Source organism: Mobula hypostoma, chromosome 7 (genome assembly GCF_963921235.1).
Source record: "Mobula hypostoma chromosome 7, sMobHyp1.1, whole genome shotgun sequence".
Classification (NCBI taxonomy): Eukaryota; Metazoa; Chordata; class Chondrichthyes; order Myliobatiformes; family Myliobatidae; genus Mobula; species Mobula hypostoma.
In genome coordinates, this window is record NC_086103.1 from 151,821,249 (window position 1) to 151,842,535 (window position 21,287).

General features: G+C 42.4%; 1 protein-coding gene across 6 annotated transcripts in view; it reads right to left on the bottom strand.

Annotated features, from left to right (window-relative positions):
* Nucleotides 1-21,287, bottom strand: part of stard13b (StAR related lipid transfer domain containing 13b) — a 458,491-nt gene that overhangs the window by 295,088 nt on the left and 142,116 nt on the right. For 5 of the 6 annotated variants that reach the window (XM_063054298.1, XM_063054300.1, XM_063054297.1 and 2 more), the window contains one exon: nt 20,302-20,445. The exons of the other annotated variant lie outside the window; for it this stretch is intronic. In XM_063054298.1, the coding sequence (XP_062910368.1) occupies nt 20,302-20,445 (144 nt within the window). The remainder of the gene's footprint in view (nt 1-20,301; nt 20,446-21,287) is intronic. 6 annotated transcript variants of the gene reach the window in all.

Sequence of the window (21,287 nt, forward strand, 5' to 3'; positions counted from 1 at the left end):
CATAATATCATTAGTTTCAAGGTAATTATGGAAAAAGATATGTCTTATCCTCGGGCTGAGATTCTAAATTGGAGAAAGGCCAATTTTGTTGGTATCAGAAAGGATCTGGCGAATGTGGATTGGGATAAGTTGTTTTCTGGCAAAGGTGTACTTAGTAAGTGGGAGGCCTTCAAAGGTGAAATGCTGAGAGTACAGAGTTTATATTTTCCTCTCTGAATAAAAGCCAAGGATAACAGGTTAATGGAATCTTGTTTTTTAAGAGATATTGAGGCCCTGGTTAAGAAAAAGAAGGAGGTGCATAGTAGCTATAGGCAGGTAGGAACAAATAAGGTAATTGAGGAGTATAAGAAATCGAAGAGAACACTTAAGAAGTATATCAGGAGGGTAAAAGGGGGCATGAGGTTGCCTTAGCAGACAAGGTGAAAGTGAATCCCAAGGGCTTCTACAGGTACAGTAAGAGCAAAAGGATAGCAAGGGACAAAACTGGTCCTCTGGAAAGCAGAGTGGTAGTCTATGCATGGAGCTGAAAGAGATGGGGGAGATCTTAAGTGGATTGTTTGCATCTGTATTTACTAGGGAGACGGACCCAGAGTCTATAGAAGTGACGTAAAGCAGCAGCGAGGTGTTGGACTTTATACAGATTACAGACGGGGAGGTGTTTGCTGTCTTGAGGCAAGTTAGGATGGGTTGTTGGTCAGAAGAAACTGTAGTCTAATCAAGGACAAGGAAAGCAACAAGCCAGTTGTCTTTGTTTCTCCCTTTTTGTGGACTCTGAACAGTTTCTTGCTCTTGGATAACCTAATCAGAGCAACTGAATGTGGACACACGAAGCTTCAGGTAATGATCTGCTAAACCAGAGACCATTCTCAGACAAGTAGTCATTTGTTATGTAAAGGATGTGGACTCTGATCTGATTCTTGACTCTGGGACAATCTAATCAGAGCAATAAACCTGAGACCATTCTCAGAGGAGTAGCTACTTGTTATGTAAAATGGCAGAGCTACCAAAGAAGCAATCTGTAACCTCGTTAGAAACTGTCTGGGTTGCCTCATTTAACTGGTTTGGACCAGTCAGAGTGTAAAGGCACAAATACACAAGGCTAGGGTGGGCAGAGTCATGAAACAATGTTGGCTGTAGCCCTGTACTATGACCAGTAAGAAGGTGACCCAGGTAGGTCAGGTGACCTTGAGCCAATGGGATGTAGATTCAATGGTTCAATTGACGAGGAACAGTATAAGACTCAGGAGCTCCAAATACGCAGGGGGGTGATAACTCTCCAGCAGCCAGAGACCAACCATGATGGATAAGGAGAACACCACAGACACATGGAGATCGGGACCATGAGGAACACCTGGCCAACGTAGACTCCTTTCCCGGTTAATATCCTTTTTCTTCATTGACTGTTCATGGAGTGTCAGGGGTTCTAGTAAAAAACATAGAAACACAGAAAATAGGTGCAGGAGTAGGCCATTTGGCCCTTCGAGCCTGCACTGCCATTCAGTATGATCATGGCTGATCATCCAACTCAGAACCCTGTACCTGCCTTCTCTCCATACCCACTGATCCCTTTAGCCACAAGGGCCATATCTAACTCCCTTTTCAATATAGCCAATGAACTGGCCTCAACTGTTTCCTGTGGCAGAGAATTCCACAGATTCACCACTCTCTGTGTGAAGAAGTTTTTCCTCATCTCTGTCCTAAAAGGCTTCCCCTTTATCCTCAAACTGTGACCCCTCGTTCTGGACTTCCCCAACATCGGGAACAATCTTCCTGCATCTAGCCTGTCCAATCCCTTTAGGATTTTATACGTTTCAATAAGATCCCCCTTCAATCTTCTAAATTCCAGCGAGTATAAGCCTAGTCGATCCAGTCTTTAATCATATGAAAGTCCTGCCATCCCAGGAATCAATCTGACGAACCTTCTTTGTACTCCCTCTATGGCAAGAATGTCTTTCCTCAGATTAGGGGACCAAAAATGCACACAATACTCCAGGTGTGGTCTCACCAAGGCCTTGTACAGCTGCAGTAGTACCTCCCTGCTCCTGTACTCGAATCCTCTTGCTATGAATGCCAGCATACCATTCGCCTTTTTCACCACCTGCTGTACCTACATGCCCACTTTATATGACTAGTGTACAATGACACCCAGGCCTTGTTGCACCTCCCCTTTTCCTAATCGACCACCATTCAGATAATAATCTGTTTTCCTGTTCTTGCCACCAAAGTGGATAACCTCACAATTATCCACATTAAATTGCATCTGCCATGAATTTGCCCACTCACCTAACCTATCCAAGTCACCCTGCATCCTCCTCACAGCTAACACTGCCGCCCAGCTTCGTGTCATCCACAAACTTGGAGATGCTGCATTTAATTCCCTCGTCTAAGTCATTAATATATATTGTAAACAACTGGGGTCCCAGCACTGAGCCTTGTGGTACCCCACTGGTCACTGCCTGCCATTCTGAAAAGGTCCCGTTTATTCCCACTCTTTGCTTCCTGTCTGCCAACCAATTCTTTATCCACATCAATACCTTACCCCCAATACAGCGTGCTTTAAGTTTGCACACTAATCTCCTGTGTGGGACCTTGTCAAAAGCCTTTTGAAAATCGAAATATACCACATCCACTAGTTCTCCCCTATCCACTCTACTAGTTACATCCTCAAAAAATTCTATGAGATTTGTCAGACATGATTTTCCTTTCACAAATCCATGCTGACTTTGTCCGATCATTTCACCGCTTTCCAAATGTGCTGTTATCACATCTTTGATAACTGACTCTAGCATTTTCCCCACCACCGATGTCAGGCTAACCGGTCTATAATTCCCTGGTTTCTCTCTCCCTCCTTTTTTAAAAAGTGGGGTTACATTAGCCATCCTTCAATCCTCAGGAACTAAGTAGGGAGCACACAGGTAGATAAGAGTGTGAACCCACATGATTTTTAGTATAAATAATAAGTTACTTGACAGTAAATACAGATTCTCTGTGCCTCACTGAGCATTATTATAAGGGGTGATTCTTGTAAAAGGGTAAATCCCCAGGACCCTCTCTCAAACCCTGTGGAGGGTAGTGCAGAAATTGCAGGGGTCCTAGCAGAGATATTAAAAATATACTTAGCCTCGGGTGAATTGCCAGGGGATCAGAGAACAGCTAACTTTTTCTGTTGTTTAATAAAGGCTCTAAGAATAAGATCGGAAATTATAGGCTGGTGAGCCTAACATCAGTAGTAGGAAAGATATTGGAAGACATTCTAAGGGACTGGATATCTAAGTATTGAGATAGACAGGAACTGATTAGGGATAGTCAACTTTGCTTTGTATGTGGTAAGTTGTGTCTAACCAATCATAGAGCTTTTAGAGGAAGTCAGGAAAGATGATGAAGGCAAGGCAGTTGACGTTGTCTACATGGACTTTAGCAAGGCCTTTGACAAGATCCTGCATCGGAGTTTGGTCAAGAATGTACAGCCACATGGCATTCAAGATGAGGTAGTAAATTGGATTAGGCATTTGCTTCATGGGAGAAGCCAGAGAGTGGTAGTAGATGGTTGCTTCTCTGACTGGAGGCCTGTGGCTAGTGGTGTGCTGCAGGGATCAGTGCTGTTGTTTGTTATCAGTGATCTGGAAGATAATGTGGTAAACGGGATCAGCAGATTTGTGGGTGACACCAAGATTTGGGATGTAGTGGACAGCGAGAAAGGCTATCAAAGCTTGTAGTGGGATCTGGACCAGCTGGAAAAATGGGCTGAACAATGGCAGATGGAACTTAATGCAGACAAGTGTGAGGTGTTGCACGTTGGGAGGACCAGCCAGGGTAGGTCTTACACAGTGAGTGCTAGGACATTATAAAAAGCCTATCTCTGACATCTTCCCTAAAGTTTCTGCCAGCCAAGCAAGTGGATGTTCTTTGGTATTGGCCATTGTCGACTCAACCTACTTTATAATCTTATACACCTCTGTCAAGCCGCTTCCCATAGACCTTTGCTCCAAAGTAAAAAGCCCTAGCTTGCAACTGATAAGAAAGCAAATTGATGATGGCAACAATTAAGGGAGAGGTGAAGGACACATGGAACTGGATAGGAGAGAGGATATGAAAGATGAAACATATTGGTAGAAGGTGGATGGAACTAGGGAAGGGCGGGAGGAGGCAACATTTGAGGGCACCAAATGCAGAAACCAAGGTTGGAGGAGGTGCACATGAATCTTTGCTTCAACTAGAAGGCCTACTTAGGTCCCAGGATGGCAGTGAGGGAGGAGGTGTAAGAATAAGTGCTGCAATTCTTGCAGTTACAGGAAATTGTGCCAATGGTCATGGAGAAGAAGGTGGGGATGGACGAGTAGATCAGGGTGTCACAGAGAGACTGATCTCTTGGAAGATGAAGGGAAGTGGAAGGGAAGATGTAGCTAGTGGTGGGAAATATTTGCAGTGGCAGAAATTATGAAGGATGGTGTGCTGGATGCAGAAGCTGATAGAGTGAAAGGTGAGGATGAGGAGAACTCCTCTGTCCTGTTTCAAGGGAATAGATACGAGAGCCTAAGTCTGAGAAATGGAGGAAATTTGAGAGAAGGCTCCATCGACCACAGCAGAAGGGAAGTCATGTGTCCTTAAAAAGAAGAATTTTTCAGATGTTTAAGATGAAAGCCTCATCTTAAGACCAGATGTGGAGACAGAAATTGGGCGTCAAGGATGACATCCTTTCAAGACAAAGGGTGGGTAGATGGGTAGTCTAGATAGCTGTGGGAGTCAGTAAGATGGAGATGGAGTCAGAAAGATCCAGCAAAGGGAGAGAAATGTCAGAAAACATCCAAATGAGTTTGACAGCAGTATGGAAATTAGTAGCAAAGCTGACAAAATTGATGAGTTCTACATGGGCACAGTCATTGAGGTAATGGAGAAAATGCTGGGGAGTAGTACTGCAGAAGCTTTGGAAGAAGGATTGTTAAATATAGCCAACAAAATGACAGGCATACTTAGGACCCATGTGAGTGCCCATGGCTACACCTTTGATTTGTAGGAAGTGAGAGGTGTCAAATGAGAAATTGTTAAGGGTTAAGAATGGGTTTTACTAGGTGGGTAAGGGTATTGGTGGAAGGGAACTGGTTGAATCTTTTTTGCTAAAAGAAGCATCAAGGGCATTACAACCTTCCTTATGGGGGATGGCGGTTTGTAAAGACTAGATATCTAACGTGAAAGTGAGGTGTTGGAGGCCAGAACTTGTCAAAATGGTAAAAGGCATTTGAGGTGTTTGCATGTAGGTGGGAAGGGACTGGACAAGGGGAGATATGATAGACTTGAGGTATGAAGAGATCAATTCAGTATGAACATTGAATTATCTGAATTCAGTTAACCCTGACCTCTTGTGATCTCCTAGCTCTCTGTCCTTCCAATCCATCTTCGTTCTTACCATTTTTGTTCCATTTCCCATACACATATCGCCCACTTTCATTCCTCCTCCCCCGCTGAATTCCTCCAGCAGTTTGTTTTTGGCTCCACTCAATTCATTTAATTTTGTCCAGATCAGCTGAATTCAACCTATGGCAGAAATACAGAATATCTTGATATTATATAGATAAGATTATCTTCAATCAAGACATTCTGTACATTCTTATAGACAATTTATAATTGGGCATTCATCATATTGTGCAGGAGCTCCTTACAACGTATTTCCATATAGAAAGAACATCAAGGACAAAACGGATAGGGTGGATTAGAGCAGTCTTCTCATTTAACCACATGCACTCCACCCATATAAACTTTACACCCAAAGGAAAATCCTTCTTATTTTTATAATACAGAAAATATTTAGCAGCCTAATGATAGATCCAAGCCAAATTACAACATGATTTGGGATGGCCAAATGCTGTAAACACTGAGATGAGCTGGCAGCATTGGACTGACTATTCAGAAATCTTGACTGCAGTAAATTTAAATTGAAGGAACACACAGAAAATGCTGGTGGAACGCAGAAGGCCAGGCAGCATCTATAGGAAGAAGTACAGTCGATGTTTCGGGCTGAAACCCTTCGTCAGGACTAACTGAAAGAAGAGATAGTAAGAGATTTGAAAGGGGGAGGGGGAGATCTGAAATGATAGGAGAAGACAGGAGGGGGAGGGATGGAGCCAAGAGCTGGACAGGTGATTGGCAAAAGGGATACAAGGCTGGAGAAGGGAGAGGATCATGGGACGGGGGGAACAGGAGGCCTAGGGAGAAAGAATGGGGGAGGGGAGTACCAGAGGAAGATGGAGAGCAGGCAAGGAGTGAGAGGGACGGAGAGAGAAAAGAAAGAAAAAAAGGAAAAAACAATAAATAAATAATAAATAAGGGATGGGTTAAGAAGGGGAGGAGGGGCATTAACTGAAGTTAAAGAAATCAATGTTCATGCCATCAGATTGGAGGCTACCCAGACGGAATATAAGGTGTTGTTCCTCCAACCTGAGTGTGGCTTCATCTTGACAGTAGAGGAGGCCGTGGATAGACATGTCAGAATGGGAATGGGACGTGGAATTAAAATATGTGGCCACTGGGAGATCCTGCTTTCTCTGGCGGACAGAGTGTAGGTGTTCAGCGAAATGGTCTCCCAGTCTGTGTCGGGTCTTACCAATATACAGAAGGCCGCACCGGGAGCACTGGATACAGTATATCACACCAGCCAACTCACAGGTGAAGTGTTGCCTCACCTGGAAGGACTGTCTGGGGCCCTGAATGGTGGTAAGGGAGGAAGTGTAAGGGCATGTGTAGCACTTGTTCCGCTTACACGGATAAGTGCCAGGAGGGAGATCGGTGGGAAGGGATGAGGGAACGAATGGACAAGGAAGTCGCGTAGGGAGCGATCCCTGCGGAAAGCAGAGAAGTGGGGGAGGAAAAGATGTGCTTAGTGGTGGGATCCCGTTGGAGGTGGTGGAAGTTACGGAGAATTATATGTTGGACTTCGTGGTGGGATCAAATTTATATAATCTGAACTTCTTTTCTATTGGTTTTGTTTCTGCAATGGTCATATTTGTCTACGTGGCTCTAAAATGCTATTGTAACTTTCCTTTGATAGGAATTTGGCCAAATGATTGAGGATTCCAAAGTTCAAAGTAAATTTATTATCGAAGTACATATATGTCACCGTATACAACCCTGAGATTCATTTTCTTGTGGGCATACTCAGTACATCCAATAATCCTAATAGAATCAATGAAAGACTACACCCAACAGGGCAGAAAACCAGTATGAAAGAGACTACAAATTGCGCAAATACAAAAGAAAATAAATAATAATAATAATAATAAATAAATAAACAATAAATAAATATCAAGAACATGAGACAAAGAGTTCTTGAAAGTGAGTCCATAGGTTGTGGAAACAGTTCAGTGATGTGGTGTGCCATAGGGATCAGTGCTGGGTCCATTGTTATTTGTCATCTATATCAATGATCTGGATGATAATGTGGTAAATTGGATCAGCAAATTTGCTGATGATACAAAGATTGGAGGTGTAGTAGACAGTGAGGAAGGTTTTCAGAGCCTGCAGAGGGACTTGGACCAGCTGGAAAAATGGGCTGAAAAATGGCAGATGGAGTTTAATACAGACAAGTGTGAGGTATTGCATGTTGGAAGGACAAACCAAGGTAGAACATACAGGGTAAATGGGAAGGCACTGAGGAGTGCAGTGGAACAGAGGGATCTGGGAATACAGATACAAAATTCCCTAAAAGTGGCATCACAGGTAGGTAGGGTCATAAAGAGAGCTTTTGGTATATTGGCCTTTATTAATCAAAGTATTGAGCATAAGAGCTGGAATGTTATGATGAGGTTGTATAAGGCATTGGTGAGGCCGAATCTGGAGTATTGTGTTCAGTTTTGGTCACCAAATTACAGGAAGGATATTAATAAAGTTGAAAGAGTGCAGAGAAGGTTTACAAGGATGTTGCCAGGACTTGAGAAACTCAGTTACAGAGAAAGGTTGAATAGGTTAGGACTTCATTCCCTGGAGCGTAGAAGAATGAGGGGAGATTTGATAGAGGTATATAAAATTATGATGGGTATAGATAGAGTGAATGCAAGCAGGCTTTTTCCACTGAGGCAAGGGGAGAAAAAAACCAGAGGACATGGGTTAAGGGTGAGGGGGGAAATGTTTAAAGGGAACATTAGGGGGTGCTTCTTCACACAGAGAGTGGTGGGAGTATGGAATGAGCTGCCAGATGAGGTGGTAAATGCGGGTTCTTTTTTAACATTTAAGAATAAATTGGACAGATACATGGATGGGAGGTGTATGGAGGGATATGGTCTGTGTGCAGGTCAGTGGGACTAGGCAGAAAATGGTTCGGCACAGCCAAGAAGGGCCAAAAGGCCTGTTTGTGTGCTGTAGTTTCTATGGTTCTATGGTTCTATGTGGCAAGTGAAGTTATGCCTCTGGTTCAACAGCCTGATGGCTGAGGGATAATAACTGTTCCTGAACCTGGTGTTGTGAGCCCTGAGGATGCTGTACCCTTCTTCATGATGGCAGAGGTGAGAAGAGAGCGTGGCCTGGATGACAAATGCTGCCTTCCCGTGATAATGCTCCATGTAGATGTGCTATACCAGTGTATAGGATTTGAAATGCATTGTCAGATATATTCAAGAGGTACAGTAATTGGATTTGTATCAGATTTGTAATAATTTGGATATTGGATTGGATATAGGCTATGGAGAGAGAAAAGTCTAATAGCAGGCTGTACACAGTGGGCTGATATAGAGTTGATGGGAGAAATGGCCTCCTTTCAAATAGTCATCATTCAGTGAATGCTGTTTAAGGCAGCAGCACCTTGGGTTTTTCCTTCTGGATGTCAGGAAACGTTGAGGAGGCGTGACCCAAAAACAAAGCAGCAGAGACAATTTTGGCAGGAACCAATGCTTTACTAATAAACTGCAAAATGACAAGTCATGAGGTGCCGTAAAACAAGAGAGAACAGATACTTAACACAAGGCAATAAGGTAACTGAAAGCAGAGAGCATCTGGTTGAATTGGTGAACAAAGGATTGTGGCTAAGAGCTGGGTTTAAATAGGCTGCAGATGATGAGTTGGAAACAAGTGGCGGGTGACTCCAGATAGCTGGGTGGAGATTGGGAGGTGCTTACCTGTGCAGATCTGAAAGGAAAACCCCTCTTATGACTGCACCCAACTGTTCAGAAGGCTCCAGTGGAACTCTTCAATGGGTGATGGATCCAGGATGAAACCATACCCTTCCCAGTCGAGCAGGTACTGCACACATAATCCACGATGATGCCAATCCATCAACTGATGAACTGTGTACATTGGACCACCTTCCACCATCCTTCATTCCAGAGGTGCAGGCTTAGGTGGATGGACCATGGTGAGGCAGGACATGTGGAAAGTAGGTGAGATCCCAAGGGATGCTGACATCTGGAGATGGTGAATGACTGGGTTGATGCAATGTGACAAGAGCTTGTGGGAATCAGTGTGCAGAGGCAGATCCCCAGTGGACCACCAGACACAGTCACCAGGCCAGAGTAGTCTGACTGGGTGACATACCTGTGGCAGAGGAAGTGTGTAGATTGTGGGAAAGTTTGGCCCAGAGCAGATGCTTCTTCCATGTGGAAGGGTTAAGGATGGCAAAGCATCGCAGAAACTTCTCCACTTGCTGATTTGCTCTTTACGATTGAGTGTTGGTCCACAGATGACAGCTAGAGGACAAACTCACTGAGGTGCGGTGGAGGGAGCAGAAGGCTCGCTAGAAGCAGGAGACAAATTGTGGGCCCTGGTCCACCGGAATGGCCTGTGGGAAACTGTGGATGTGAACTACATGTTGGAGAAGCAGGTCAGCCATCTCAGAGGCTGCAGGGCAATGATGTGGGCTGCCTTGGAGAACCAGTCCACCACTGTCATGATCACCATGGCCTCATCAGAAGGTAGCAAACCCATGATGAAGTTCATTGCTATGTTGGACCATGGGTATCAGGGTACGTCTGGGGCAGCAGGATCCTGAGGGCCACTGGTTGGAGGAATTGCACTGGGCACATTGAGGGCAGGCAGCAAAGAACTGATGTACATTTGCGATCATGAAGAGCCACCAGGACCAGAGTGGCAGAAAATCCGGAGTCCATCATGTGCCTAGATGGCTAGAGAGGGATGATGAGTGGGCCCACTGGAGTGCCTCAGATCGCATGGCTGCCAGCGCATACGTGTGTTTGTCAAGTGTGTTGGCCAGAGCAGCCTCGTGCTGTGGGGCCTGGTGGATCTGGTTCTCAAGAACCCAGTCAATTGGGGCAAGGATCTACAGGGATGGACTGATGTATCAGGGTCAAGCTCCATTTCAGCTCAATTGAACTTTTGTGATAGGGCATCTGCCTTGGTGTTCTTACAGCCAGATCGGTAGGAGATAGTGAAGTTGAATTTCTCGAAGAAGAGGACCCAGCAAGCCTCAGGCGGGTTCAGTTGGTGGGTCTGTTGAATGGATATGAGTTTCTGGTGGTCAGTCCAGATCAGGAAGAGCTCGATGTTCTCATCAGCCAATGACTCCATTCCTCCACGGCCTATTTAAAGGTGACTAGCTTGCTGTCTTCTACTCCATAATGGCATTGTATAGAGTTTAACTTGTGTAAAAAGACACAAGCTTGTGTCTTCCCTTCAGGTTCTCACTGGGTGGGTATGTCTCCAGCATCCACGTCAGATGCATCCACCTCTAACACAAAAGATCTGGAGTGGTTCAGATCGTGGAGAATGGGAGTAGCAGTGAAGCTCCTTGAAAGCATGGTCTGTGGCAACAGACCAGGTGAGTTAGGTGATTTGGTGAGGGAGGTGAGAGGAGCAGTGATTTGGCTGTAGTTCCTGATGAAAGAGTGGTAGAAGTTGGAGAAGCCCAAGATGCACCGTAGCAATTTAAGGGAGCTCAGCCAGGGCCATTCAACAACAGTGCACAATTCCTCTGGGTCCACAGTTATGCCTTGGGGTGAAAAGACATAATCCAGGAATTAAATGTCTGGGTATAGAACTGTCATTTTTCTCCATAGATCCAGTTTGCTGAAAACCTGGACCCTGGCAAAGCTTTAGAACACACTATCCATCAAGAGTGGTAATTAATGGTAATTTTGTTGACTCCACGATCGCTGATGCAGGGACGAAGACCTCCAACTTTCTTCTTTTTATAAAGAAGAATCCTGCATTGGCTGGAGACTGAGATGGTCAAATGAGTATCTCAGAGACAGCTGATTTCCTAGGATTTTCATGCATAACAGTCTCTGGAGATTACAAAGAATGGTGCAAAAACACAAAAACCTCCAGTGAGCAGCAGTTCTGTGGGCAAAAACATCTTGTTAATGACAGAAGTCAGTGGAGAATGGCCACAGTGGTTCAAGCTGACAGGGAGGCGACAGTAACTCAAATAGGCACATGTTACAACAGTGGTGTTGTATGCACAACACGTTGAACCCTGATGTAGATGGACTACAGCAGCTGAAGATCATGAACATACACTTTATTATGCACGGGAGGTACTAATAAAATGCCCATTGAGTGTACCTGCAAACCAAGAAGGAAAGAAGTGCTTACTTATGAGCACAAGAGGTTAAGTCTTTGAAGGAATGACAAAATCAAACCCTAAAGTATGACACGCATAAAACTCAGATCAGATAGCAGCTATGGAAAGGAGTAAAGAGTTGACATTTTGGGCCAAGACCCTTCATCAGGATTTACAATCTAAATTAGGACTTCATCTCATACTAGATTTATGCATTATCATTTAATGAAATACTTGTTACTTCTGATCATGAATAAATTCAATAAAAAGCAATACTCAATAGGTACACCCTTATCTGCTTACACAATACTGTATACATCATTTACTTAGAACTGGTCGCATGCCTCTGCCTAATTCTCTTGTATGTTGGAGAAAATATAATTCCCTGGCATCAGATGATTGCACTCAATTAAATGAGTACCACAAAGAATATAGTTCACTTTCTTGTCTTATACAGAACCACAAAGACAGTTAAGTATTTTCCGTTTACTGTGCAAGATGGGAACCAATTCTCTGTAATCAAAACATTCAATCAAAATCTATAATCTTCAGTAATACAATGAACATACGATGCTGAAATCATTGCAGAGGATTCTAAATTACTAACTATTCTGGAAAATTGATAGTGCCCATCAAGGGCAGCTGACCTATTTTTGTTGCCATTCTATTCTACTGAGCTTCTTCTTATTAGATTAATGAAAATAAAAGCATTTGCAAAATGAAATAAGAGTTCAACTTCTTTCTAAATTTTAAATATAGGAGGATTTGTTGAGATAACCAAGAAGTCATATCGTGGCCTCCAGAACTGAATACTTGTCTCTCTGAAAACTTCACTTATTAAACTAGTTACTTTACATGTAATTCACTTTCCAATAGTTTGGTATTTGTCTGCAATTTCAGGAGCTATTAGGGCCATTGATCATTGCTTTTCTTTGGCTCCTACCTTAGAGCCATTACAAGGTCAGCAGTGCAAATTTACAATGCGTGACATTTTCAGTTAGTTGCGAGAATACATGTTGAAACACCTGCAAGGTTAATGACATTTAAGATATTTGTTTTATAAGCTGATGCCCAATAAAAGCTAACATAAACTGCTTTGAGATATTGTGCCTTTAACAAATTATGCACACAGGTGTTAGCATTAGATGTCAGTTCAAAGAGTTTAGAAAATATATTCAAAGCTCTGGACACTTTTTAAGCAAATCTAAACTAAAATAATTATTTTGAGGATGGGTATTTTCTCTTTCTTGCTTACTAATTTACTTTTTAACTGTTGCAATACAGCTTTGTCCATGTTTGTATCTAGATAAGACAATTGTGTTCTATCCAGGCAGAAACCTGGACAATGCAAGCAGCGTCCATTAATAGGGACGTCCAGCACCCAGGGCATGCCCTTTTCTCACTGTTACCATCAGGTAGGAGGTACAGAAGCCTGAAGGCACACACTCAGCAATTCAGGAACAGCTTCTTCCCCTCTGCCATCCGATTCCTAAATGAACATTGAACCCTTGGACACTACCTCACTTTTCTAATGTATATTATTTCTGTTTTTTGTGTGATTTTTAATCTATTCAATATATGTATACTGTAATTGATTTACTTATTTATGTATTATTTATTTTTTTTCTTCTATATTATGCATTGCTTTGAACTACTGCTGCTAAATTAACAAATTTCACGTCACATGCCGGTGATCATAAACCTGATTCTGATTCCGATGACTCTGCCTTGGTGGAACCAATTGATCTTGCTACATATTCCCTTACATTTTTTTATAACTTTTGAGATTTTCTCCAGGTACCATTTTTGGATATCTAGGCATGTTTTCTTTCAAGTCAGAGTTTAGCACACAAAAGACATGCACATCAGACCAAGAGTATAAGAAGACAATGAACAGAGCTTGTGAGTAAGACTCAGTTTCTTCAGTTGATATGTAGTGAGATACACACACAGACACACACACACACACACACACACAGTGATTGATAAGTTCATGGCCTAAGGTAGAAGGCGATGAGTTATACAGCTCTCGTTACATGCACGTGCAGTTCAACTCTTTGATTATGCAGAAAGTTTGAAGTTAATAACTCATTTCCTTCTACCTTAGGCCACAAACTTATCAATCACCCCTCATATATACAAAACCAAAAATATTTAGAAGTAACGTAAGTTAGATTTTCCCAAATTCAGGATGCTTTTATTTTATTTAGTTGCCTTTTTTACGCACTTATCTAACCCCAGGTTCTTCACTGTTACTGGCTACTTGCCATTATCTTTTCTCTGTGGTGCTGACAGTACACTAATATTCTGAAGAAACCCCAAGTCTGCTCCTAACTTCCTGTAAGAATGACTGCAGGAAAAGCACCAATCCATTGCTTTACATCCCAAGAAAACAGTGGTAGAAGGGTCAGATACCCAGACACATTTTACCGTTAGGTTGAATTTAAGGTATTCAACAATTGTACATAAAGCTAATCTATTACAATAACACTTATTGATGGTGATAATAATATTTCAGTATTGGAAATCACAGCTCTAAAAATACAATAAAATTAAAGGATGCCTCACACAAATTTAAAAAAGTAGTAAACATAGGATTGAATCATTCAGGATAACTATTTTATAAATTGAGCCTATGTTATTGGGAAAATCAGGTTGGTAATGGATCTCAAGAGAATGAATTTGTTAAATGCCTATGGGATTGCTTTTTAGAGCACGTTGTTGAGCTTACTAGGAGATCAGCTATACTCGATTGGGTGTAATGTAATGAACTCGAGGCGATTAGTGAGCTTGAGGTAAAAGAGCCCTTAGGAGCCAGTGATCACAATACGATTGCATTCAACTTGAAATCTGATAGGGAGAAAGTAAAGTCTGATGTAGCAGTATTTCAATGGAGTAAAGGAAATCACAGTGGTATGGTAGAGGATTTGGCCAAAGTAAATTGGAAGGAGCTGCTGGCAGGTATGACAGAAGAGCAGCAATGGCTTGAGTTTCTGGGAAAAATGAGGAAGGTGCAGGACGGATGTATTCAAAAATGAAAGGAAACACAGGTTTCCCCCACTATCCAAAAGTACAGCATTCCTATGAAACCTTTTGTAAGCCGAAATGGCATAAAGCGAAGAAGCAATTACCATTAATTTATATGGGAAAAGTTTCTGAGCATTCCCAGACCCAGAAAATAACCTACCAAATCATACCAAATAGCACACAAAACCTAAAATAACACTAACATATAGTAAAAGCAGGAATGATATGATAAATACACAGCCTATATAAAGTAAAAATAATGTATGTACAGTGTAGTTTCACTTAGCAGAATCGTGAAGATTTGGCCAAAACCGATTTGTAGAAAAAAATCAGCATGTACAGGCATGTGCACACACCTGCCCGCGCAAGGCTTCACGGTCATGGTAGTCTTTCTCGGGGTAAACACAAGTTTAAAGCAGGCACCTTTTTTCGTAAAAGCGAAAATCCTCTTTGGATTTCTTTCGGTTAGCAAAAACAGGCACTAATGTAGGTCATTCGTAAAAGCGAAGTGGTGTAAAGCGAACTTTCATAAAGCAGGGGACACCTGTACACAAATGGCAAAATAGTACAACCATGGCTGACAAGTTACATCAAAAGAGAGGGCATACAACAAAGCAAAAAAATTAGCAGGAAGGCAGAGGATAATAATGAGGATTGGTGATCTTTTAAAAACCTACGGAGAGCAACTTCAAGACTTCAAGAGCTACTCACTATAGTGGCAGCAGAAAGTAATCGCAGAGGCCTCTCAATCAACACCAAGAAGACAGAAAGCATGGTCACCTCCAGGAAGACAAACATCCCACAATGTGTGATCAAGATCGGAAATACAAACATCAAACAAGTCAAAAAATTCAGATATCTTGGCAGCCTAATAACAAGTAATGGCAGGTGTGACACAGATATCAAATACAGAATAGCAATGGCGAAAGAAGCTTTCCAAAAAATGAAGACCATATTAACAGACAGAAAGATGAGCATGTACACTAAAAACAGAATACTGCAGTGCTACATTTATTCTATCCTGACTTATGGAAGTGAATGCTAGACCATTTTCCCAGCAATGGAAAAGAGACTAGAAGCAGCTGAATTATGGTTCTACAGGAGAATGTTAAAAATATCATGGACCACACATACATCAAATGAAGAAGTTCTCAGAAGAGCCCAAGCAGTTTGATCACTCATACCGACAATAAGAGAAAGACAACTCAGATTCCTAGGACAAATCATGCGGAAAGATCAACGAGAAAAGCTCATCCTCTCTGGAAAGATTGAGGGGAGTAAACCTAGAGGAAGACCTCGGCTTATGTACTTCAAAAGCATAGCCAGGTGGCTACACATCGAGGAAACGGAAGTCATCCAAAAAACGATAGATCTATACGGAAAACCATGGTCACCAAAGTCCGCATCGGATATGTGCCTAGACAGACAGACAGACAGAGAGCAACTAAAAGAATTATTAGAAGGGAAATGATGAAAATGAAAGCAAGCTAGCAAACAATATCAAAATGGATAATTAAAGCTTTTACAAGTACATAAAAAATAAAAGAGAGATGAGAGTGGATATTGGACCACTAGAAAATGAGGCTGGAGCAATAATAATGGGGGACAAGGAGATGACAGGTGAACTAGATGCGTATTTTGCATCAGTCTTCACTGCGAAAGACACCAGCAGTGTGCCAGATATTGAAGGGTGCAAGGAAAGAGGAGTAAAGTTACTATTACAAGGGAGAAAGTGCTCAAAAAGCTGAAAGATCTAAAGGTACATAAGTTACCCGGACCAGATGAACTGCACCCTAGGATTCTGAAAGAGGTAGCATTAGAGATTGTGGATGCAATAGCAATCAAAGTTCAAAAAATCATTGGATTCTGGCATGGTGTCAGAGGCCTGGAAAATTGCCAATGTCACTCCATACTTTAAGAAAGGAGGAGGACAGCAGAAAGGAAATTACAGACCAGTTAGCCTGACCTCAGTGGTTGGGAAGATGTTAAAATCAATTGTTAAGGATGAGGTTATGGAGTACTTGGTGACACAGGACAAGATAGGACAAACTCAGCATAGTTTCCTTAAGGGAAAATCTTGCCTGACTAACCTATTGGAATTATTTGAGGAGATTACAAGTAGAATAGATAAACGGGATGCAGTGGATGTTGTATATTTGGACTTTCAGATTGCCTTTGACAAGGTGCCACACATGAGTCTGCTTATGAAGTTAAGGGCCCATGGTATTACAGGAAAGTTATTAACATCGTTAGAGCACTGGCTGATTCGTAGGAGGCAGTGAGTGAGCATAAAAGGATCCTTGTCTGGTTGGCTGCCAGTAACTAGTGGTGTTCTGCAGGGGTCAATGTTGGGATCGCTTCATTTTTTGCTGTATATTGAAGATTTAGACGATGAAATAGATGGCTTTGTTGCCAAGTTTGCAGATGGTACGAAGACTGGTGGAGGGGCAGGTAGTGTTGAGGAAACAGATAGGCTGCAAAAGGACTTGGACAGATGAGGAGAATGGGCAAGAGAATGGCAAATGAAATACAATGTTGGAAAATGCAGAGTCATGCACTTTGGTAGTGGGGATAAATATGTAGACTGATTTCTAAATGGGGGAAAATCCAGAAACCTGAGATGCAAAGGGACTTGAGTCCTTGTACAGAATACCCTAAAGGTTAACTTGCAGGTTGAGTCGGTGGTGAGGAAGGCAAATGCAAAATTCAATTTCATTTCAAGAGGTCTAGAATACAAGAGCAGAGATATGATGCTAAGCCTTTTAGGGCACTGGTGAGGCCTCAGCTTGAGTATTGTGAAAAGTCTGGATTCCTCATCTAAGAAAAGATGTAGTAGCATTGGAGAGGGTCCAGAGGTGGTTCACAAGGATAATTCTAGGAATAAAAGGGTTATCATACGAGGAACATTTGATGGCTCTGGGTCTGTATTCGCTGGAATTCAGAAGGACTATGGGGGATATCATTGAAACCTTTCAAATGTTGGAAGGCCTCGACAGAGTAGATGTGGAAAGGATGTTGCCAATGGTAGGGGAGCCTAGGACAAGAGGACACAGCCTCAGGATAGAGGGGCATCCATTTAAAACAGAGACGTAGAGAAATTTCTTTAGCCAGAGGGTGGTGAATTTGTGGAATTTGTTACTACAGGCAGCTGTGGAGGTCAGGTCATTGGGTGTACTTAAGGCAGAGATTGATAGGTTCCTGACTGGACATGGCATCGAAGGTTATGGGGAGAAAGCCGGGAAATTACATTGAGTAGGGGTAAAAAGGATCCAGCATGATTGAATGGCAGAGCAGACTCAATAGGCCAAATAACCTAATTCTGCTCTTGTACCTTATGGTCTTATCAAATTGAGGCTAAAGTAACAATTCAGTGAGCTTAAAAACGCAAACTTGAGGAATTCTGCAGATGCTGGAATTTCAAGCAACGCACATCAAAATTGCTGGTGAACGCAGCAGGCCAGGCAGCAACTTTGGTGTGTGTTAATTCAATGAGCTTGATGTTTAATCTCACTTGTACTTGGTCTGGCTGCTTCCTGCTTGGTATAATGCAAATTTTGTTTACCGCTATGCAAAGTAAAAACAATGCTTGGCTGAAGAGCAAGACCAATAGTACATACGTGTAATTTATTACACGTGGAGTTAATAAACTGATGCACTTTCACTCATTTTCACTCATAGCTGTGTTAAACTTTACATGACTTAAAAAGATGTTTTCAACATTGATGATGGATTAACTCATCAGATCATTAACCTTTATCGTGCGATGAAATTGTATTTGTTTAAAAGTAGCCATGTGTGGTCAGCTTTTGCAACAAACCAGCAGCTGAGAGCAATATAGCAACAGGCAAAATCACTGCTGCTGTGAGCAAGCTCAATGATTCTCAGTGCAACTTATTTATGGCACTGAACAACTGCTATATATCCTTAATGCTGATCAATGTGAGTACTTCAGCATGTAGCATCAGACAATATGTCACAAACTTGCATGTTCTGAGTCCACTTATATTAAAAAAAAGGTCAATAAGGGAAAAAAAAAGTATGAAAGGAAAATGCAATTGAGCCAATGAAGAGATTACACTTGGATTACACAAGGCCACACTTGGATCCCCTCCAGTTCGCCTACCAGCCCCGACTAGAAGTTGAGGATGCCATCGTCTACCTGCTGAACTGTGTCTACGCCCACCTGGACAAGCCAGCGAGCACTGTGAGGGTCATGTTTTTTTGACTTCTCCAGTGCGTTCAACACCATCCGCCCTGCTCTGCTGGGGGAGAAGCTGACAGCGATGCAGGTGGATGCTTACCTGGCATCATGGATTCTTGATTACCTGACTGGCAGACCACAGTACTTGTGCTTGCAACACTGTGTGTCTGACAGAGCAATCAGCAGCACCGGGACTCCACAGAGGACTGTCTTTTCTCCCTTTCTCTTCACCATTTACACCTCGGACTTCAACTACTGCACAGAGTCTTGTCATCTTCAGAAGTTTTCGGATGACTCTGCCATAGTTGGATGCATCAGCAAGGGAGATGAGGCTGAGTACAGTGCTACAGTAGGAAACTTTGTCACATGGTGTGAGCAGAATTATCTGCAGCTTAATGTGAAAAAGACTAAGGAGCTGGTGGTAGACCTGAGGAAAGCTAAGATACCGGTGACCCCTGTTTCCATCCAGGGGGTCAGTGTGGACATGGTGGAGGATTACAAATACCTGGGGATACGAATTGACAATAGACTGGACTGGTCAAAGAACACTGAGGCTGTCTACAAGAAGGGTCAGAGCCGTCTCTATTTCCTGAGGAGACTGAGGTCCTTTAACATCTGCCGAACGATGCTGAGGATGTTCTATGAGTCTGTGGTGGCCAGTGCTATCATGTTTGCTGTTGTGTGCTGGGGCAGCAGGCTGAGGGTAGCAGACACCAACAGAATCAACAAACTCATTCGTAAGGCCAGTGATGTTGTGGGGATGGAACTGGACTCTTTCACGGTGGTGTCTGAAAAGAGGACGCTGTCTAAGTTGCATGCCACCTTGGACAATGTCTCCCATCCACTACATAATGTACTGGGTGGGCACAGGAGTACATTCAGCCAGAGACTCATTCCACCGAGATCAACACAGAGCGTCATAGGAAGTCATTTCTGCCTGTGGCCATCAAACTTTACAACTCCTTCCTTGGAGGGTCAGACACCCTGAGCCAATATGCTGTTCCTGGACTTATTTCATAATTTACTGGCGTAATTTACATATTACTGTTTAACTATTTATGGTTTTATTACTATTTATTATTTATGGTGCAACTGTAACGAAAACCAATTTCCCCCGGGATCAAGAAAGTATGACTATGACTATGACTATGACTATGACTATTATGAAGTACACCTTTAACTCACCCTTTACCCATCTAATCCAAACCTGTCCTGAGTTAAAATGAGTCAAAGCACTATCAACTCGGCAGTGATTAAGTGAGTTAGAGAGTTTTGCTGTATGTAGTATGATACTAATTAGGCTTACTGAACAGATTTATCATTATTATGGAATATATTGATGCTGCTCATTAAAATATGCACATTATTTATGATCAATAAGCTGTATGGATAAAGTCGGGAAGGGAGAGAAGTGGCACGTTAATGTTGCAGGCAGTGTTGTTTTTTCAAAATTTACCATTTTGTTTTTAAAGTAATTCTGCCTGGTATTTTTCATTGTTATACTTTTATTCATCTGATTTATACTTGAAGTCAGTTGAGTAGGAGAGGCAGGAAGAGTGTAATCATTACTCACTGGCTGCTGCCGGTGGCGTCTCTTGCTGGCAGGGGAGGAACCGACAGTAAGTGCATCCTCAATGTCCAGGTTCAGTTGATCAAGCTTCTTCATCAGCCAAGTCATGGAGTCTCTCCAATGGAAGACATCTTCATTAGATTCTGCCTGAAACAAGCATCAATTGCAGAATCATAAAATTAGTGCCTCTGTAGCCACACGAGTAAAATAGACAAAATGTCTTGTTTTTCTGCTGGAAACAGAAGGGTGCTTCCAAGTCTATACTATTTTATTCACTGTATTTGAACTGTTGAATGGTTAACCTTACACTCATCCTTGACGTATCGCTAGCACGTATATCCGTATCCCTAATGTCCTTGAAATGCTAGTGGTGAGCGTGCACTTTGGCTGCCGCAGTCCTGCGCTAAATGATCTCAGGATTCTGACCGAGTCATGGTGAGGAGTGCATGATATGCAATTATATTGAAAGCATGGGTTTGAAATAACTGTGGGGAGATGAGAGGTTACATACAGTAATAATATTTTGTCTGGCCAACAGTAACATGAGTCTACGTGAACCAAAGAATAAGTCAGCTGCCACATGTACGGTGATAATACATGGTGTACGTGTCCACCTCTTTTCCTTTCCCATCTGCTAGCTGCATGCTATCAGCTGCTTAAGTGAGATCCAGTCTCAGATAAATCCCAGTTTTCTCCAGTTGAATTCCATCATTCCATCTTCCATCACGACAAGGAAGAAAGACTTTTGGCCCATCAACTTCATGCCAGCTCTCAGCAAAACAAACCAGTTAATCCCTTTCCTCCTCAACTTATTTCCCTGCAGCCTGCAACTTACTCTCTCGCACATGAACACCAACTCCCCCTTTTAATACTTCATAATATTTGGACTTACACAATTATCAGGACCTGTTCTGAAAAGTCAACTGCTTATTCCCCTCCATAGATGGTGCCTGACTTGCTGAGTTCCTCCAGCATTTTATGTGAGTTGC